Genomic DNA, 18,795 nt, shown 5'->3' with positions numbered 1-18,795 from the left:
ATTATCCCATGGAGGTCTGGATTTGGAATCAAACTCAAAATAAAAGTGGAAAATCACATTACAGGCTGATCCAACTTCAGTGGAAATTCCTCAAGATAAGTCAAAATGAGGTTCAGTAGTGTGTGTGGCCTCCACGTGCCTGTATGACCTCCCTACAATTCCTGGGCATTCTCCTGATGAGGCAGCGGATGTTCTCCTGAGGGATCTCTTCCCAGATCTAGATTAAAGCATCAGTCAACTCCTAGACAGTCTGTGGTGGATGGAACGAGACATGATGTCCCAGATGTGCTTGATTGGATTCAGGTCTGGGGAACAGGCAGGCCAGACAATAGCATCAATGTCTTCATCATGCAGGAACTGCTGACACACTTCAGCCACATGAGGGTTAGCACTGTCATGCATCAGAAGGAACCCAGGGCCCACTGCACCAGCATATGGTCTCACAATGGGTCTGAGGATCTCATCCCGGTACCTAATGGCAGTCAGGGTACCTCCTGCTAGCACATGGAGGGCTGTGCGGCCCTCCAAAGAAATGCCTCCCCACACCATTACTGACCCACCGCCAACCCGTTATGCTGGAGGATGTTGCAGGCAACAGAATGTTCTCCACAGCGTCTCCAGACTCGTCTCCTGTCACATGTGCTCAGTGTGAACCTGCTCTCCGTGTAGAGCACAGGGCACCAATGGCGAATCTTCCAATCTTGGTGTTCTCTGGCAAAGGGCAATCGCCCTGCACGACATCCATAAGTGGGCTGTAAGCACAAGCCCCACTTATGGATGTCGGGCCCTCATAAAGTCTGTTTCTGACAGTTAGAGCAGAAACATGCATATTAATGGCCTGCTGGAGGTCATTTTGCAGGGCTCTGGCAGTGCTCCTCCTGTTCCTCCTTGCACAAAGGAGTCTCCTGTTATCTCCTCCATGCTCTGGAAATTGTGCCAAGAGACACAGCAAACCTTCTTGCCACAGCTCGCATTGATGTGCCATGCTGGATGAGCTGCACTACCTGAGCAACTTCTGTGGGTTGTAGACACCGCCTCATGCTACCTCTAGGGATGAGAGCACTGACAAAATGCAAAAGTGACCAAAACATCAGCCAGAAAGGATGAGAAGAACAGTCACCACCTGCAGAACCACTCCTTTATATGGATTGTCTGGCTAAATGCCTCTCATTTCCACCTGTTGTCTGGTCATTTGCACAACAGCAGGTGAGATTGATTCACAATCAGTGTTGCTTCCTGTGATTGAGTTACATTATGTTGTTTCGGTGTTCCCTTTATTTTTTTGAGCAGTGTATATTATTTTAAAAACTTGGCAGGAAAAAAGCCACCCATCATCCCCAACAGTAAACAACCTTACAACTTCAAGATTTTTAATTTGATTATTTTTGAGCATTTTATCAACAGAAAAACTCACCAACATGAATGAATATATTAATGAGCATCTCCTCCTTCACTCCATAGACAGTTGCCTTCAAGTGCCTAAAACATTATGTATACATCAATACACAAAATACCTCACAACACAGTCCCGACCTGTGGAGGGCGGTTCACAGGGAGACTGAATTCTTCCTTCGACAAGGGGGAACTAGGAAGCATTTGCCAAATTAGGTTCCTTAAATAGGATATATACACTTTTCCCTGCTCTATTGGTGAATGAGTAATATTTCCTTCATTAATCCTGAAATATTACGTGACAGTGATCTGCCTTACAACACACAGGCTGCGTCAGAAAGCTTGTTTGGTCCGTCAGGAATTAACTGTCCTGCTTGACACAAGAGAAAAGTGAATCATTTCCTGAACTCTTTACTGCCATGTGGAAAATAAAAGTCCCAATAATTTAAATTCCTTCAGATAAAGTGACACAGTAAAGGATTTCAAGTCATCTTCTATATATATACACACACACACACACACACACACACACACGTGTATAAAGAGAGAACTGTCTGGATCCCAAATAAGGTTTTCACCCTCCGTTTTCAGCTTCACAAAAAAATAAGTTTGGGGATTTTCTATTAAACTGAACAAGGTTTGATACTGAATGCTGGGACACATCAGCTCAGCACACAAAAGCATATCCAATTCATGAAATGTATTCATCACTTGCAGTTACACTCACACGGTCACACACTCGTGAACCATCTCAAGGAGGTCCTGAAAACAACAGCTCTCGGGTTGTGCTGCTGCGTTACGGGGATTAGACACGACCGGGAATCAGCAGCGGCAGCCATCAGTGCATCAATCTCCCATTTTGCATCTGGACAGCTACCGTCCTACAGTAGGGCCACAGCTGTCTGCGACCAGGTCCTAGCTTTGGATTAGACATGCATGTAGATTTAAACTCATTTTTGGCCAATAGGGTTGTATCATCTGGCAAGAGGCAGACTGTTTGGATTATGTTTCAAGACAATCCATCAATTCTACACACAAAACTCAATTTACTCATCCAAGGGAATACCAAATGTCTCATGTTGCTCTGGAGTCTGAAAAAGTAACCATGATGATGTCACAGTGGTGTCAGCCGGTTTGCATTGACTATAAATTTTGAACAGAATTCCTAACAAACAGTTGGTGTACAATTTTGGAAGACATGAGCATTCGCCAGATCTAACAGAAGCCATAAATCGAACTGCATTATGAGAAACGAAGGACTCACTCTTTTTGGGGCATTTCCCAAAGGGCCTAAAAGCCAAGAAATGTCTGCCTCTTTTCCACTAGCTTTCTTTAGCCTCTTCACTGACTTGGAGAAGGCAGTTCAGGAGCACCCCATTAAATTTTAGCTTCATCAAATCATCGGTGAATGTGAGCAAAAGGCCAATCAACACGTTTAAAAATCACGGACAGCATAAAGAATACAAAAATGTACGTGTTTCTACCCTTAAAGTCCTCAGTAGTCAACCATAGTTTCAACCCTCTTTTTGTGTGTGTTAAGGACACAAGGTTACACAGAAAACACCAGAAGAGCCTGACACAGAGGTATCAGTCAATCACTCTGACTGATCTAAATCCTAACCAATTAGTTTCTATATCTGTCCCTTAGAAATAGCACCACAAACAGTCTGACAAGGGATTTCTGTGATGGCTACGGCGTAGCTCAGTTCCTGTATGTACATTAAACTAACAGAGAAGCATCTGTCCCTGCACACTCATTTCCTCACAAGCGTAGAAATACAAATAGCAAACTATTCCATAACCAAGTTTAGCTCTATTGGAAAGGTTCTTCTTAAAGGTAGTTTTATGTTAAGTGCAGTAAGCAACAGCTACATCTGAATCCGTGTTCAGATCATGACTTGTGATGATTGAGAGTTCTTTGGTAACTCTGTAGGACTGTGCCGAGTCACAACTCTGAGCAGACATGACGGTTAAATCAGTTGGATTTTTCCCAAAGACACAGGATGCTTTTCTCTTCTTCTGTTGAGTGTGGGAGAAAGATACTAACATCCATACGGGATACTTAAGAATTTAAAAGAAAGAAGAAGAAAAAGAAACTTGAAGGACACATCATCTATTCTTGCGTCATTTCTCATATCTAATTCGTTTCATCTTTCCTTGACAAACAGACATATTGTTCATTGCTTTCACTGACAGTTTGTGTTTATGAGTCTTCAGTTTCATTATCTTAGCTATAAAAACCTGCTTTTCTTTACTGCCTTTGTTTCATAACCTTTATCACTTCTCTTAATTTTTATAACTGCAGACACCTAATACGACTGACACGTCAGGCCTTTAATTTGATGCAAGAGAACTGTTGGCCATCCTCCCACCGTCGATCAGCTTGATACTCTTTTAATCTTATGAATGTCTCCTAATTTATCTCAGCTAAACATCTGGTTTAATATTCACCTGCCACCTAAAAAAGGCACTTTGCACGTTTTGCCCATTTACAAAGGAAGTGATCAGGCAAATGTCAATTAGTGTAGCGGTGTTCTGAAATGAAACAACTGGCTCTGAAATTTGTTGACAACATGAACAGGCAACACTCCAACATAATGTATGTCAAGCACAGGTTTTTAAGGTTTTCTGGCGGTACGTTTTGCCATCTGACGCCGCAGTTCACAGGAAGTCACCTCACTCAACTCCTACAAAGACAAAGACCTTCCATAAGCTTGAAGGAGGATTCCAGCATGATTTGAGTGTTTGCTTATCTGTTTCGTATAATCTGTTCCCTTTGATGCTTGGCAGCAAAGAGCTCAATTCAGCCAGTCAAATTCTTCCAACATGACAGTTTAAAGTTATTTCCATATATTGTTAATGTATTACAGAACCTAAAGCTAGAGCGCATAAACAGAAGCTCTAAGGAACTCCACATTGGAGACGAATACTAAACTCCAGAAGCTAACATTTTCACAGTGATTACACCAACATGCCCATGTTTAGCTAGTGTCACATTTAGCATGTTCAGTTAATTCAATGAATTAGCATCACTGATTCGTACATTAGCAGAGTACAGCAGCGAGTGACGGAAATGTCATTAGTTACACAAGTATTGGCTGCATTTTTTTTGTACTGACAGAGGTAGTGGGTGGGAACAGGAAGTACCAGGAGACAGTCAAGAAGGGACATGTAACAAATGTTCTATCCTACTGGATCAGACCATTCCTTGCTACTCATTTGCACCCTGAAAGTCTGCTACCGAGTCATTTCCAGGGATTATAAACTTTGACCTAATGATAAAAAGTTTAGCCAGATAAAAAGCTAAACTTAGGAAATTGTTGAAAATATACCCATCCGAACCAAAGAGGCATCATCGTAAACGTTACAAAAAACCTTGTCTACAGCAATATGATATACACAGAACATATAGTTCTGTAAACCTCAACATTCTTACAGTTTTGATGCAAGCTGAGTTTTCATTAGGATCCATTAGCGTTTTATTAACTAGCATTTTTACCATCTAGAACTTGCGTCAGCCGTATATCCAGTCGTGTCTCTCTGTGGGGGAGGGGCATTTTGTAGGAAATCAATCCAAAGTTATTCCATACAAACAACATTTCTATCTCTTCAGAATTGGTCTGTACCAGGATAACGATCCCTTCATCTGTATGGCAAAAAGAGTCACTAAATGATTTGAAGAATATGTAAGTGAAGTCAAGCACATACTATGAATCTCAACCCAACTGAACATCTGTGGATGTTTTGAACCAACACGTTAGCCTCCACCACTAGCAGAGATTATCTTTTAGAAGACGGAAGTTCCTTTGTTCCAGAGATTGGGTTTGTTCTTTAATTTGTCACTGGTCTGTGTTTCATGCTGAGATTAGTTCAATTAGGTTCCACCTATTTTTAAATAAAACATAAAATGCATCTACCAATGAAGATGGGTTACATTTTTCTGACTAAAACTTACCTGTAGTCTTAAATACAAAGCAAAAAAGTTACCGAAAACACTAGAAATCATGCTGGAACTTTCCTTACACTATATCCAGAGTTTGATTAGTGTCTAGTTTGCCTTCAGTAAGAAATTCGGTTTGCATTTGAGCTAATTTGGCCACCAGTGTAGAAACTATTAATGTGAGGATGTTAAAGCAAAGATTTGCATTTAAGCCTCATATCCACGGTCATGTTTAGGAGGTAAAACAAAGGAAAAAAAAAGGAAATATCGCTGAACATGCGCATATCCTGATTTAGTGTCCTATCTAATGAGCTGGCCTGAGAGCTATGGCTAAAGACGGCACATATGATACAAACAACCGAGGTAATGCGGTAATGCTCCTTATATTCCGAGCTCTTGGCGTTCTTGTTGCTGTTGAGCAGATCTAAATAACTTGTGATGAGGGTTAAATTTAAACTGAGAGGCTGACAGCGCAGCCTTCAGCACCAGCGGGGCTCCACGGCCCGACCCTGTGTCCGTTAACGTCTGTATTTTTCTCCACGTTGCATCCTCCGCGTTTGGCATGTTAAGCCTTTCCTGCCTTCATGTATATGGGGATGGTGCCCCGCTGAGTCAGACCCTCGAATCGTTTGTACGTGTAGTTGAGGAACACCCAGTCCTTTGATTTGAAGTCAGGTTCTGTCGAGTTGGCTGTTCAAACACAAAAACACGAGCAGTTTTTGGCTTTTTTTCTCAATTGAAAAATACTAAGACAATAATAATCTGAAGTTCCAAAGTTAAATGATACAAACCTGGCTGAAGGATGTCTGATTCAGGGAAGTCGTCAAAGTTGGACGTGTCGTCGATACTTTTGATTTCGATAGATATGGCAGCTGGCCGCTCCCTGTAAACAGAGGTACAATGTTTTTATTATTATTTATTTATTTTAAGAAAGAATACTTAGCATAAATCACTTTGCTTGCAAGTAGGTTTTGTACCTGATGTGCTCCCAGTCCACTGACTCAAAGAATTGATGACTTTTAATCTCCTCTACGCTCACAGCTCCGATTCTGTTCTCTGCATCAGTGCAGTACCTGAAATACACAAACAGGAAATTGACAACCAAATGTTCTAATTAAGAATTAGATGTAGCATTTGATAGGACAAATTATTCACAAAAAAGGTCACATCTGACCTGGATGTGAGACTGGAAAGATAATACCTTCTAACAGATGCAGGCTTTTTCAGTGTGCTTTTTAACTTCTATTCATTTAAACATTTCATAGACTATGCTGTACTCCGTTCCTAAGGAGCAAGCTGAGTGCACAAACCCAGCTTAGTATGAAATGTGATAAAGGTCCAAGCACCTAGATACATATATGTTCTGAAAATGAAAAATATTCAGAGCTTCAGAGAGGATGCCATGTGTGATATAGTGGTAACAACTTGGGAGTTGTCTTCCAATCAATTTATATCAACACCTGACGTAGCAAACATGAAAAAATAAATCTAATGCCATGACATGACATGCATTACAGTTGTATAAAGCCAGAGTAATCTTGAAGCACTGGGTTTCTAAGAATGAACCCACAATTGAGGACTGTTACTCAGGATCCCCCCAATGGAAATATTAACATTCCACTTTTAAAACAATATTGAGGCGATTTTTCAAATATGACACACAGTGGTGGATTCACTGGCTCTGTCTGGACTCTATCTGAACCAACCATGAAAGCTTCTCATACTCATTTATTTCACAATAAATCAATTTTATCAAATCATTCAGATTTGTGGTTTAGGACAATTGACAATAAGAGTATGAATAGAATGTAAAGTTTGATCATAGATATGTCTGAAGTGAGTTTGAGGGTCATGATGTCATTGTCAGACATCTGTACATTCTTTGACATATAAGTTGGGACGTTATTTGAAGTTTGCATAAATCAAAGGTGGCTGAAATTAAAGTTTCTGTTTACAGTAGCAGGGTTTATATTTAATTTTTTTGGCTTGTTTTACTACAAAGGACAATCTAGTAGAATGTAGTAATCCAAGAGGAGACTATCACTTTGCTTTTACTCATTTTATCATTAAGATCAAATGAAAACTTATTTACAATAATTCCTTTGTCTTTTGTAGTTTTAAAACATGAACTCTTTACATTTGATATGTCGAAACAAAACCGTGTTGAACCTTAAAATCAGGTCTTTGGCCCTTTCTGAGATGGGGACTTCAGGCGGGAAGACAAGAGTTTCCTTCCAGTTCATGACCTTCCTGTACGTCTCTTGTGGCGTCTCCGAACAGAAGGGCGGGTAACCTGCAAAAAGCCAACAAGCAAATATAACATCAGCGTTACGGCAGTTTGATCTAGAGCGGTTCTAAATACAACTTGTACCATCAGACGTGAGCTGGACAGGGTGCTCAAACTTTTATTCTAATCCATACTGAAGTTTCATTACCATACCTTTATATTTTTTTTCACTAAAAAATAAAAATAATAATATATTTTTTTCTACTATTTACACAATAATGGCAGCTTTAGTTTGTTCCCCTCTGTCTATTTGCAATTTTTACCTGGCCAAAATAATCTAAATCTAAGAATCCCTCTGCAAACCAATTCCCTTTGTTTTTTTCCCCACAGCTGTCTATCTGTAATCCGGACAGAAGCGCTCTTACCGATGAGCATTTCATACATGATGACACCCAGAGACCACCAGTCACACAGCTTGTTGTACCCCGTCTGCATGAAGACTTCAGGTGCAATGTAGTCTGGTGTTCCCACAGTGGAATACGCCTGGAAGTCGAGCAGAGTTTGCAGGTTTCTACACTGAATATATGTACATCTCGTATGAAGCAGGAAAAACTACCACTTCCATTCATGTAAATAATCCATATAAACTCAAGCGAGTGTGGAAGTGTTTTTCTGGAAGCAGGAAGTTATTTTGCTACATTTACTTTCTTAGTTTGCACGTTGAAGACAGGACACGCCTCCTTATCTTTCTAACACACTGGCCCCTATTCACTCCTCTCATACATACCAGCTGTCTCCTGTTCTTCTTCCAGGTTTCTGCTTTCCTCTTTGAGTTCATATTTTGAAAAGCTGAAAGATGTTGAAATTTTATTTTGGTTGAAGTTACTGACTGAAACTGCTGCATGAATCTTATCACGGACGTTTGATTTAGGACTCACAGAAATCGCTGGGCGGGTTGTGCGTCAGGTTCCTATAGAATTCGGTGCGATGAGCCTTCTTCAGGCCCGTACACAGGCCAAAGTCTGACAGTTTCACATGCCCCTGTGAGCAAATAAACACTCTGCATATGAGTTAAAATGTCTTTTTGTTGTCTTTGTCCTACAATATTTGGGGGAGTCGTGTGTTTGAGTTCTCACCCTGGAGTCCAGCAGCAGGTTGTCTGGTTTGATGTCTCTGTGGATGAAGCCCAGCTGGTGGATGGAGTCGATGGCCAGAACAGTTTCTGCAATGTAGAACTGCGTGGCCTCTTCAGACAGGGTGTCCTTCTTCATCAGCAACGTCATCATATCGCCTAGAAACACGGTTCAGAGGTCAGAACTTTTAGATATACCTAATGATTTTTCTGATGACCACATCTGAGATGTTATCATGCCAATGTCAGGCAGACCTCCAGGCAGGAACTCCATGATGAGGTAGAGGTTCCTCTTGTCCTGGAAGCTGTAGAACATCTTGACCACCCAAGCGCTGTCCGCCTCCACCAGAATGTCTCTCTCTGCGCGAATATGAGCCACCTGTGGAAAGAGGAGAACCCTCAGATCACGAATGCAGCAGCAGTGAGCTATGACCTCCATAAAGACAGCAGACACATGTTTTACCTGCTCTTTCTCCAGCATGTCTGCTTTCCTCAGTATCTTCATGGCATATATGTGCCCCGTGTCTTTCTTCTGAACCAAACGAACCTGAAGGAAACGACAGTTAAAAATCACCAGTAATGTTTTTTCTTTGACTTTACAGTCTCTTTTTGTATACAACCATGTGAAAAAGAAAGTACTACAAGAGCTACATTTCAAGACTCTACTGGCCTCAGTTTACATGTTAAATGTTAAAGTTCATGACAGAACAATTAGAAAAAGTCTAAACAAGTATGGGTTGTTTAGAAGGGTTGCAGGAGAAAGCACTTCTGGAACAATGTCCTTTAGACAGATGATAGCAAAGTGGAGAATTTTGGTCGTAATGCACAGCAGCACATTTGGAGAAAACCAAACACAGCATATCTGCACAAACACCTCATACCAAGTGTCAAGCACGGTGGTGGAGGGCTGATGATTTGGACTTGTTCTGCAGCCACAGGACCTGGGCACCTTGCAGTCATTGAGTCCACCATGAACTCCTCTGTATACCAAAGTATTCTTGAGTCAAATGTGAGGCCATCTATCCGACAGCTAAAGCTTGGCTGAAACTGGGTCATCAACAGGACAATGATCCCAAACACAGCAGCAAATCTACAACAGAATGTCTGAAAAAGAAAAGAGCAGCAGCAGCGAGCTATAACCTCAACCTGACTGAAATGCTGTGGTGGGACCTTAAGCACCATTGTGAAGAAGACTGGGCCAAAATTCCTCCACAACAATGTAAGAGACTGATAAAATCAGAGAGAAAATAATAAAGGTGGTTCAACAAGTTATTGAATCATGGTGTTTACTTCGACTGCTTCTGACACAGTGTAACAAATAATCTGTTTTTGTTTATCCAAGGTTGTATTGACCAAATTTCCATTTTTTTTTCTATTCTGTGTTGACACATAAACCATTTGAAGTGAAAGAGAGTGTACCATCTTTTTCACATCACTGTATTCATGCAGAAGCAAAGATATGATAAAAAGGGAAATTAGATTAAACTGTGGTGAAGGCGCACAGCCAGGGATAGGAATTGTTAAGAACTTAGCAATTCCGGTTCCATTATCGATATCGCTTATCGATTCGGTTCCTTATCGATTCTCATCCAGTTATATATAGTACAAATGGCTTTGGTTGCAGTAACACTTTCATTTCAAGTATGCACCAACATTTTATCTATTTTCGCCTGCCATTTTACTTTTCCCTGCCTCGATGAAAGGGGTAGCCTGCCTATGGTCCTGCCTCTGATCCTGCCTCACTCTTGCAGTCCTTGTCAATTAAATGTTAATATCAGATGGAAATTATTCATACAGTATGTCGTTAACATTATTACAATCAACAGGACCTTGAAGTTTTATGTTACAGGGCTCTCAAGTTTTGAAAGCAGGCAAGAATGCCACCCCCCATGTTGGGGGCCGGTTGGACTGGTCACAGGAATGGGGGGGGTCCTTCATTAATAATATTATTATTAGTGTTGTTGTTATTAATAACTGCTCTGCTCAGACTCATGGGAGACGGGCTTGTTTCCTCCCCCGCGCCCGAGAAATTTAAATTGTAATTTTTTTTCAGCGGGAGAAACATAATGTGTGGCGGGAGTGCGTGACAAAAGACCGAAAAAGCGTGACTGTCACGCTCAATGCGTCAGACTTGAGAGCCCTGTGTTACCTGGGACTTTTGCGACGGAAGACGCTGTGCCACAAGCTCCCCCGCGAGAGTTGACGCCGTTGCTTAGCAGCGCGTCAAAGACTTTACATTCGTGCAAAGTAATTGCAAGCCGTGTGGTCAAATGTTTCAGCATGTTGGAGGTATTTCCCCCCTTTGATGTGATTAAAGCTCTAAACGTATTGCAACTGGCCCTAGTATTGTCCTTTTTGGTGATATATAACCAAACTTTGGAGCACTTCTGCATTGATGCCATATTGGAAACATTATGAGCCAAAATACAAATTGCACATCGCGCAAATGCGCCAGACGTTAGCTGAACCTATAAACAGCATCGTAAGGCAGGCAGAACTGGTTCTCGAAGGTTCTCGATTCCTATCCCTATGCACAGCTGTGCTGTAAGTCTATTTGATCTCCTGACTTTTGGCATCTTGCCATCCAATTTTTTCAGAAAAATTTACAAAATTCTCTTCAACATACCTCCCCAAAAGCACCTCTTCCAATAACCTTCAGAGACTCAAAGTCATCCAATCCAAGTCGCGTCCTTTTCAGTCGCAGAAACTCTGTCTCTTTGCGGGCGTGCTGCGAGCGCCGCATAGCCTTCTGCAGTTTACAGAAAATTATCAGATCGAGCCCAAACTGAAGGGAACGATTAAAAGAAGCATACTCTACCTCCTCGTCTGGTAAACCCTCATCATCCATGGCCTTCTCCAGCTTCTTTTGCCTAGAAATAGGGGGGGCAGATAAGAAAGGTTCTTTAAAACCTGTTAAAACCTGCGCAAATAACAAAAACATTTGCAATCAATGCGATTAAACAATTATTTCTACAGTCTTTTGTTCGTGTGGGAGAAAAACAACAAAGGTCAGAAGTCTTCAGGCAGTTTCACCTCGTCTCACGCTCCTCGTGCTGCGTGAGCAGAGTGCTGTAGAAGTTTTCCAGAGTCAGCTTGGCCACAGTCACCCTCTCACGGGTGTGGTTGCTCATGGGAAGGGCAGCTGCCGTCCCTCCCGTCATGGCCATACTATCCTGTGAGACAACATCAAATAATCAAAGAAAGATCAAACTGAGCACATCAGTCCACACATCTACCAGGGCGTTATATCTTGTGTGATAACTCTCTATACATTGAAATATATACAGCAGATAAGTAAAGATACATGGCAATACTGTATTGCTATAGCCCGGTTTTAAAATCAAATCAGCATGGACCAAAAATCAACAGTGACATGTAGATATGATCCAATTTCATCTGATTGTGGCTGATTTTATGACTGTTACTGGGAGAGGATCATCCACACTTGTTAAAGCAGGATGAAGCCTCCAGTTTTTTTGTCAAAAGCACAATAAAAAAAAAGATACCACAGGCATATATCAAAGTAAATTTAAGATGTTTTCACACCAGAGAAAGCAATAAGGTGCATCCGTACCGATAAATGTCAGCACAGGGGTGCAGAGAGATGCTTTTCGACTTCATATACTTTGTTCCAGACTTTCTCTGCTTAATATGGAAAATTTCAGTGTTTCAACCACAAACTGTGTCCCTCAGGGAAAGGTTACAGTGTGAACCCTCCTGTATTAACATCAGGCACATCACCTGTTAATTTGATCATTGATATGCGTGTGGAAGGTAAGGTAGAAACAACCATAATACATGAACACACATCTACAGGATGATAGTGAAAACATTTTTAATAAGTAATGCTTCTTTATGCTTGTAGAAACTTAACGTTCAGTAAACAAATGAAGCCCTTAAAGCGTAGTTTCTACTTATCAACCAATCAGAAATGAGCTTCCATCTTAAAACCTAATAGTTTTCTTTCGTTCGGAGTCCCTGAAGAAGCTCTAAATGTGAAATAAAAAGCTAACTGAGAGGTTAAGCCTTTGGTTTTTATCAAAAATGACTGACTCAGCCCTCGAGTTCATTGATACAAAAATCATAATAGTTTATATGTCTGGCGGGTGAAAACTTAAAGAAAAAAAAAAGAACAAAAATGTTGAGACAGCTCTCAAAGGGAGATACACACATATGCTGTATCTCCCAGTCTTAAATAATAAAGAGTGCTCACTGCCAACAACTGTGTGTCTGTGGACGATAAAACATAAAAGTCGCCCACTAACAAACCAGCTGTGCACCTCAGGTTAAATCAATGTGCCCAAAATAGTTTTAGGAGCTATTATAATGAGGAAAAACACCAACTACTCTAATGAGATCTGCTGCTTTTAATAGGTTTAGTGTAAACTTTATCGGCCATAAAGTGACTGTGGATGGCATCTGGTCGCCAAAGGCCGGGACATTTTACTACAAGCCAATGTAAAAAATATGAAATGGACACTTTTAATAATCATCTCAGGCCTTTCTGCCCGGCTCCTATTGTCACTTGTCAGCTGCTATAAAAGCCAATAAAACATACTGGTAATAAGCCAATATGGCTGAAATATCAGCCAAGGAAATCTAAAGCTTTGGCTGTGGCAGAAGTGGATCTTAAATAAGCAGGAGCCACCAAAAGATGCTGAACTGCCTCAACCTCTGACATCACAACAAACAATACACGCAGTTGAATCGTGTATTGTTCCTTTAAATGTTTTAATTCAAAGCACTGTTCACTGTTTTGCTTTTCCATTTTCATTCGAATCGTTACTAAGAGGTCAGACGGGAGACGTCAAAGTCAGATCCCTGATGTAAAAGTATTCCCTTTGAGCCCAGAACAGGGAGTCACATGCTGGGTGGCTCATGGGTTTTATTCCAGGAACTAATCGGTGAAGTCTCCAGACGTTTCACAGCACGCATTCCTTTGCGTTTTTTTTTTACAGTCTGCGATTCAACTGCGAACTCTGAAACTCGAGCAAGCATAGAGGATCCTGGAAATGTAGGTGTCAGCAAACGAGACGCTGGCTGCTGTTTGTGGTGAGAAAGAACAATCATTCATTTGCAGGCACAATGACTCACATGATAGCTCCACTTCAGCTTTCAGTCCAGATAAAGGAAAAAACAGCTTGAAATTTGTGCATCTGGGAGGTCGTTTTTTGACCACGGCCACATACTGACATGTTGAATTTGATGTAGACCTCATGTGGGTGGAATAAAAACCAGAGAAGGTAGAAGAAACACACACATTGAGGTTAGGAGGAGGCCATAAGTAGAAGTAGGTTGTCTGACTAAAAGCAAATCGTGACATAAAGACCAAAAGATACAAACAGAAGCACCAATAGGGGAAGTTTCTTATTCTAACAAGATTAGATTGTTAAGAAATTATGTAACAGAGAGGGAAAGAAGCAGGATGGATGTGTGCATCATGAAAACACTTTGGCAGTATTCCACCAGACGGGAATGAATGGGCTCAATTAGCTCACAAAGAAATTAAACAGGCCTGCAGCCCCGAGATAGGAGCCGTGTTTCGTCTAGTCACCGGCCCTTTTCCCGTTTCGGCCCAAAACAATCCCTCAACAACAAACTGCTTCCTGACTTCTGAGGAAAATCACTGACTCATTGTTGTGAGCTGCTCAGGTTGCCGATGACTTTACGAGGTCTGTAACCATTTACCCTCACCCGATACACGTAGGAAGGTTAGCACGAAGGAAGACACCACACATATGACCATATTCTTACCTCCTGCTGCGTCCTGTGATTCGAGTTCCGGCCTCGTTTTGGCGTTGATGAAGGTAGTCCGGCTAGTTGGCTGGGGTTGCAAAAATAAAGCGTTTTGCTTCTCAAAACAATATGTGTTCAAAAGAGTAATACATTTGCATCACAAAATCGTTGTCCAGGAAAAAGTCAGACCTCACAATCGCTTGGCGCTATTTTCTCTCCCTTCGTATCACTGCGTGCTGTGTAGACCGTGCAGACCGAGCAGTCCACTGCTTCCGAGCAGTAAACACCGCAGTGATACGAAGGGAAAGAAAATGTGAAGTCTGACTTTTTCCTGGAGAACAATTTTGTGATGCAAATGTATTACTCTTTTGAACGCATATTGTTTTGAGAAGCAAAACGCTTTATTTTTTAAACCCCAGCCAACTAGCCGGACTACTTTTGTCAACGCCAAAACGAGGCTGGAACTCGGCTCACAGTATGCAGCAGGGGGTAAGTCAGTGTTCATAAATGATATTGCTAGTATGGGATGTCATACAGCTTCATGTCAAAAGAGGCGAACTATCCCTTTAAAGGAAAACTTCAGACTGATATATTCCAATGACAGATTCTAATTCTTTTCTGTTCTGAAACACTAAGTTATACCCATTTTCTCAGTAAAAGAAGAGAAAGGAATAACCCCTATTAAATAATATTCAATAACCCCTTTAAAACATGTGCATTTGATGCTTTTCTTTCCATTCATTTTGTTCATTCAGAAGTCTGGGCTAAAGACTAGACCTGATCTAATGGTGTAAAATGTAAGTGTAAGAATCTGGGGGATTTCCATTGCACGACCTTAGATGTGAAGTTGTATTTAAGCGATGTTGTTTCAGTACTTTTGTGTCAGTAAATAAACTAAAAATTCTAATCTGAACTTAAATTTGGAGAAGTTGGAACACGAGATTGTACAGATTCACTGTTGATCACATGGCAGCAAACTTTAGAAAAGAAGGTCATTAAAAGCAGTGTCTAAGCAGCAGCCAGGTGCTGCTGATTAAATGCACTTTAATAATTGATCATTATCAAGTCCCCTCAGTCAGCGTGGGAAATGTTAAAGTTCATGACAGTATAGTTAGAAAGAGACTGAACCAGTATGGCTCGTTAGGAAGGGTTGCAGGAGAAAGTATTTTATGTCTAAAAAGAACATGGCAGCACATCTTAAATTTGTAAAGCTGCATCTGAACAAACCACAAGACTTCTGGAACAATGTCCTTTGGACAGATGAGACCAAAGTGGAGATGTTTGGTCATAATGCACAGCATCACGTTTGTAGAAGACCAGACACAGCATATCAGCACAAACACCTCATACCAACTGTCAAGCACGGTGGTGGAGGGCTGATGATTCTGCAGTCACAGAACCTGGGCACCTTGCAGTCATTGAGTCCACCATGAAGTCCTCTGTATACCAAAGTATTCTAGAGTCAAATGTGAGGCCATCTGTCCAACAGCCAAAGCTTAGCTGAAACTGGGTCATCAACAGGACAATGATCCCAAACACAGCAGCAAATATACAACAGAATGTCTGAAAAAGAAAAGAATCAAGATGTTGCAATGGTCCAGTCAAAAGTCCAGACCTCAACCTCACTGAAATGCTACAGTGGGACCTTAAGAGAGCATGATGTGTACAAATCAAAGTCAAATTCAAAGTATCCCTACTATGTTGATGGAATAGCCCTTTTGCAGCAGGCGAGATATTATCTGCTTAAGTGATCAATTACCTATTTTTGCTGTTACTAACTACTTGTTACTACCATGGCAATAATAACAGGGCCATGAACTAATTCAGAGTAATATGCTGTGTTTAGGCTAAAAATCTTCTGTTAATTGAGTAATTCTGAACAAGTCGTATACATATTCTACACAACTTTGAAGAAACAAAAAAATCCACTGGGTGAACAGCATAATATGGATAACGTCGTTCTCATAGGATGCCGTGTACACCTTTGCCTTTTGTGCTTGTTGTCCCACCGAGGTGGAAAACGAACCGTCACTTTAAACACTTGTATCACCTCTGAGCCAGCCAGTCCTTTTTAACAACGCCTGAAGGGATTTCATTTGACTTGAAGTTAACCAGATCCACCCCATAGCAAAACAAACAAGGCTGCGCCACTCAGGCACTTACAAGGAAGGCATTATAAATGCAAGCAGGCTATTTAGAAACTCAAGCATGCAGACTGAAACAGACCATCAGAACTCGACGGAAGGCTCCAGTTACGCATCTGGGAGCAAATAAATTGTGTTATCAATGCTCCAAGTCCATTTTTACAAGACTGCAGAAAGCAAGAGTCCTCAAAGGTTTGTTTAAAGAAACTATTTCCCCTTTGGGAGAGCTGACATCTGTGGATTGTCCAGAGTTTACCTGCAGTAAAGTAGATAATAGTAGCCAACAAACAATAGGAGCGACACAAGAAGGAAGTAATCCTGTAATTGGCACACTGAAAATCAGTGTCAGGAATACTGTTTGTTAAGTTTTTAGAAAAACAAAAGAAAAGCGGGTATCCAGAAAGTCACTTTTTCACCCACAAAGAAAAAAAAAGGTGGATTTTTCAATTTGGTGTAAAATTCTCCAGTTCATGAGTTTTACTCCACCCTGACGGGACTGTACAGAGAGCCCTTTCCGCTGTGAATGAAAGGGCTCAGTCATGACGCCAGTAGAGCACACATGTGTGCTTACACGCACGCACGCACGCACACACACACACACACACACACACAATTCTAAGCCTAAACACTTAAACAACAAATTCATAGCAGATTAAACTTTTTGTTTATTGTGACAATACTACATATGAGCTGTAAAGTCAGTTGAACCATTTCATAATAGGAACTTAACATCACGTGTTCAAAATTCTTAAAATAAGGGGTCAGAATTGGACAAAATAAGCTTTTACTTCAAATATACCCTTTAATAAAAGGTGCCACAGGGTGGAAGGTTATTTCAAATTATGAGTGAATCCTGTCAACGTGAAAATGTGTGTGTTGCACGGTTGTTATATGCTTGCAGTCCTGTGTGTTGAGCTGCTGTTCTTTCATTCTTCAGCAGAGACGGCGTGTATCCGCCTTTGGCGTTAAAAACACCCAATAATGTTTAGTTTAGCCCATGTTTCACATTTCATTTCAACTGACGCCACCCTGTCGAACCTCTGCTATCTCACCATGCTTCACTGCTGCATGATTGACAATAGATAATATCCACCTGCTGAGATATGGTTCAGTTTGGATAAATTACGTTTTTTTAAATAAATATTCGGCCAGTTTGATGCTGTGTCGTTTCAGCTAGCTATTTGCTATATTCCCTTTACGTCTACGGTAGGTTGGAAGGTTGCATTAACAGTAGCAAAGCTAGTTAAGACAGCATAAAAATAAGCTGATATTAGTCAAATTTGATATTTTTTGCCTACCTCTGTGTCCTGCTCCAGAGTCAATTATTGGCGTGCCGCCAGCCCACGTCCCAGAAGAAGAAAAAAATCAAATGTGTTATTACGTTTCTGTCTAATATTTAGGCAGTCCAAGGCTAGAGACACCAGTTATTGGATACCCGTCAGAGGAACATATCTAGGTGAACAGTAAACATCGCCGGTATCAACGCCAATTCATAACAAAAGTCCTCTGATGTAGACAGCAGCCTATTTTGAAATAAATGGACAATATTTAACTGTCTTCATCTGTGCCCCCTGTCCCCAAAATCCTGCGCTTGTCCCGTCTTTATCGCTACAAAATATTAAATAAGTGCCGCTACTTCCTGAGACATTCGGGCTCATGACGCGTTCTGGCAACGCAACGACGTAGACCTCAATGACATTAGGGGGAACCAATCGTCCATAACAAAAAGGACAGTCTTTTCCCTTGCCCAATCACGTATGGGAATAGATAAGAATGACAGCTGCATTGACCAATGAGGAGCGCTGCACCGTCTTACAAGGGCGCAGGTTCAGTTGGCTAGCATGCACTTGCAGCTATAAAGAATATACAGTCCTATCTACAGCGGGGAGCTGTATGTGTTTTGACTAAAAATAGCTCATATTCAGCGGGGTTGAATTCGTAAATTAAGCACAGGGAAAATAGAAGCTGTAAAGATCAATGAAAGGTCACATTGTAGTCAGGCTTCTATTTGCAAATGACTAAATTTATATGGATCTACATTTGATAATAAAATAGATGACATACCATAAAGATTGATAAGAGTCCCACAGATGGACTATCTTTATATTCTAGGAAAGCTTTCTGCTGTGACAACATCTGAAACTTCTGTTCTAAGTGTTTTAGGTAACTGTTGCTTGCTCAACTACAAACTGATCAATTTAGTCATTCTTTAAACCAGGCACTG

The 18,795-nt window shown here is 41.0% G+C and overlaps 1 protein-coding gene across 2 annotated transcripts; it reads right to left on the bottom strand.

Annotated features, from left to right (window-relative positions):
• Window positions 1-3,508: 3,508 nt before the first annotated feature.
• Window positions 3,509-18,237, bottom strand: LOC142385563 (serine/threonine-protein kinase 38-like). Of its 2 annotated transcripts, none has more exons than XM_075472196.1 (14): window positions 17,870-18,237; window positions 11,725-11,864; window positions 11,510-11,561; window positions 11,318-11,440; window positions 9,155-9,238; window positions 8,947-9,070; window positions 8,696-8,850; window positions 8,498-8,600; window positions 8,347-8,408; window positions 7,985-8,102; window positions 7,502-7,625; window positions 6,310-6,405; window positions 6,124-6,215; window positions 3,509-6,022 (listed from the first exon to the last, which is right to left on the bottom strand). In XM_075472196.1, exons 2-14 carry the CDS (start codon window positions 11,856-11,858, stop codon window positions 5,898-5,900), a joined length of 1,392 nt encoding a protein of 463 aa, XP_075328311.1. In that variant the 5' UTR covers window positions 11,859-11,864; window positions 17,870-18,237; the 3' UTR covers window positions 3,509-5,897. The 2 variants fall into 2 exon arrangements, with proteins under 2 accessions (XP_075328311.1, XP_075328312.1); XM_075472197.1 differs by lacking the exon at window positions 17,870-18,237 and adding an exon at window positions 13,786-14,213.
• Between the last annotated feature and the right edge of the window lie 558 nt (window positions 18,238-18,795).

This window comes from Odontesthes bonariensis, chromosome 8 (genome assembly GCF_027942865.1).
Source record: "Odontesthes bonariensis isolate fOdoBon6 chromosome 8, fOdoBon6.hap1, whole genome shotgun sequence".
NCBI classification, from domain to species: Eukaryota; Metazoa; Chordata; class Actinopteri; order Atheriniformes; family Atherinopsidae; genus Odontesthes; species Odontesthes bonariensis.
Note: the sequence above shows the minus strand (reverse complement) of the source record. Positions and strands in the feature narration are given on the sequence as shown.

What these genes read in the sequence shown, in the direction of transcription:
- LOC142385563 (XM_075472196.1), bottom strand. Translation starts at nt 11,858, where the DNA reads ATGGCCATGACGGGAGGGACGGCAGCTGCCCTTCCCATGAGCAACCAC. An exon ending in CATGTATGAAATGCTCATCG is followed by an intron (nt 7,626 to 7,984) that starts GTAAGAGCGCTT and finishes GGCTTTTTGCAG; the next exon opens with GTTACCCGCCCTTCTGTTCG. An exon ending in GTGGACTGGGAGCACATCAG is followed by an intron (nt 6,216 to 6,309) that starts GTACAAAACCTA and finishes CTCTGTTTACAG; the next exon opens with GGAGCGGCCAGCTGCCATAT.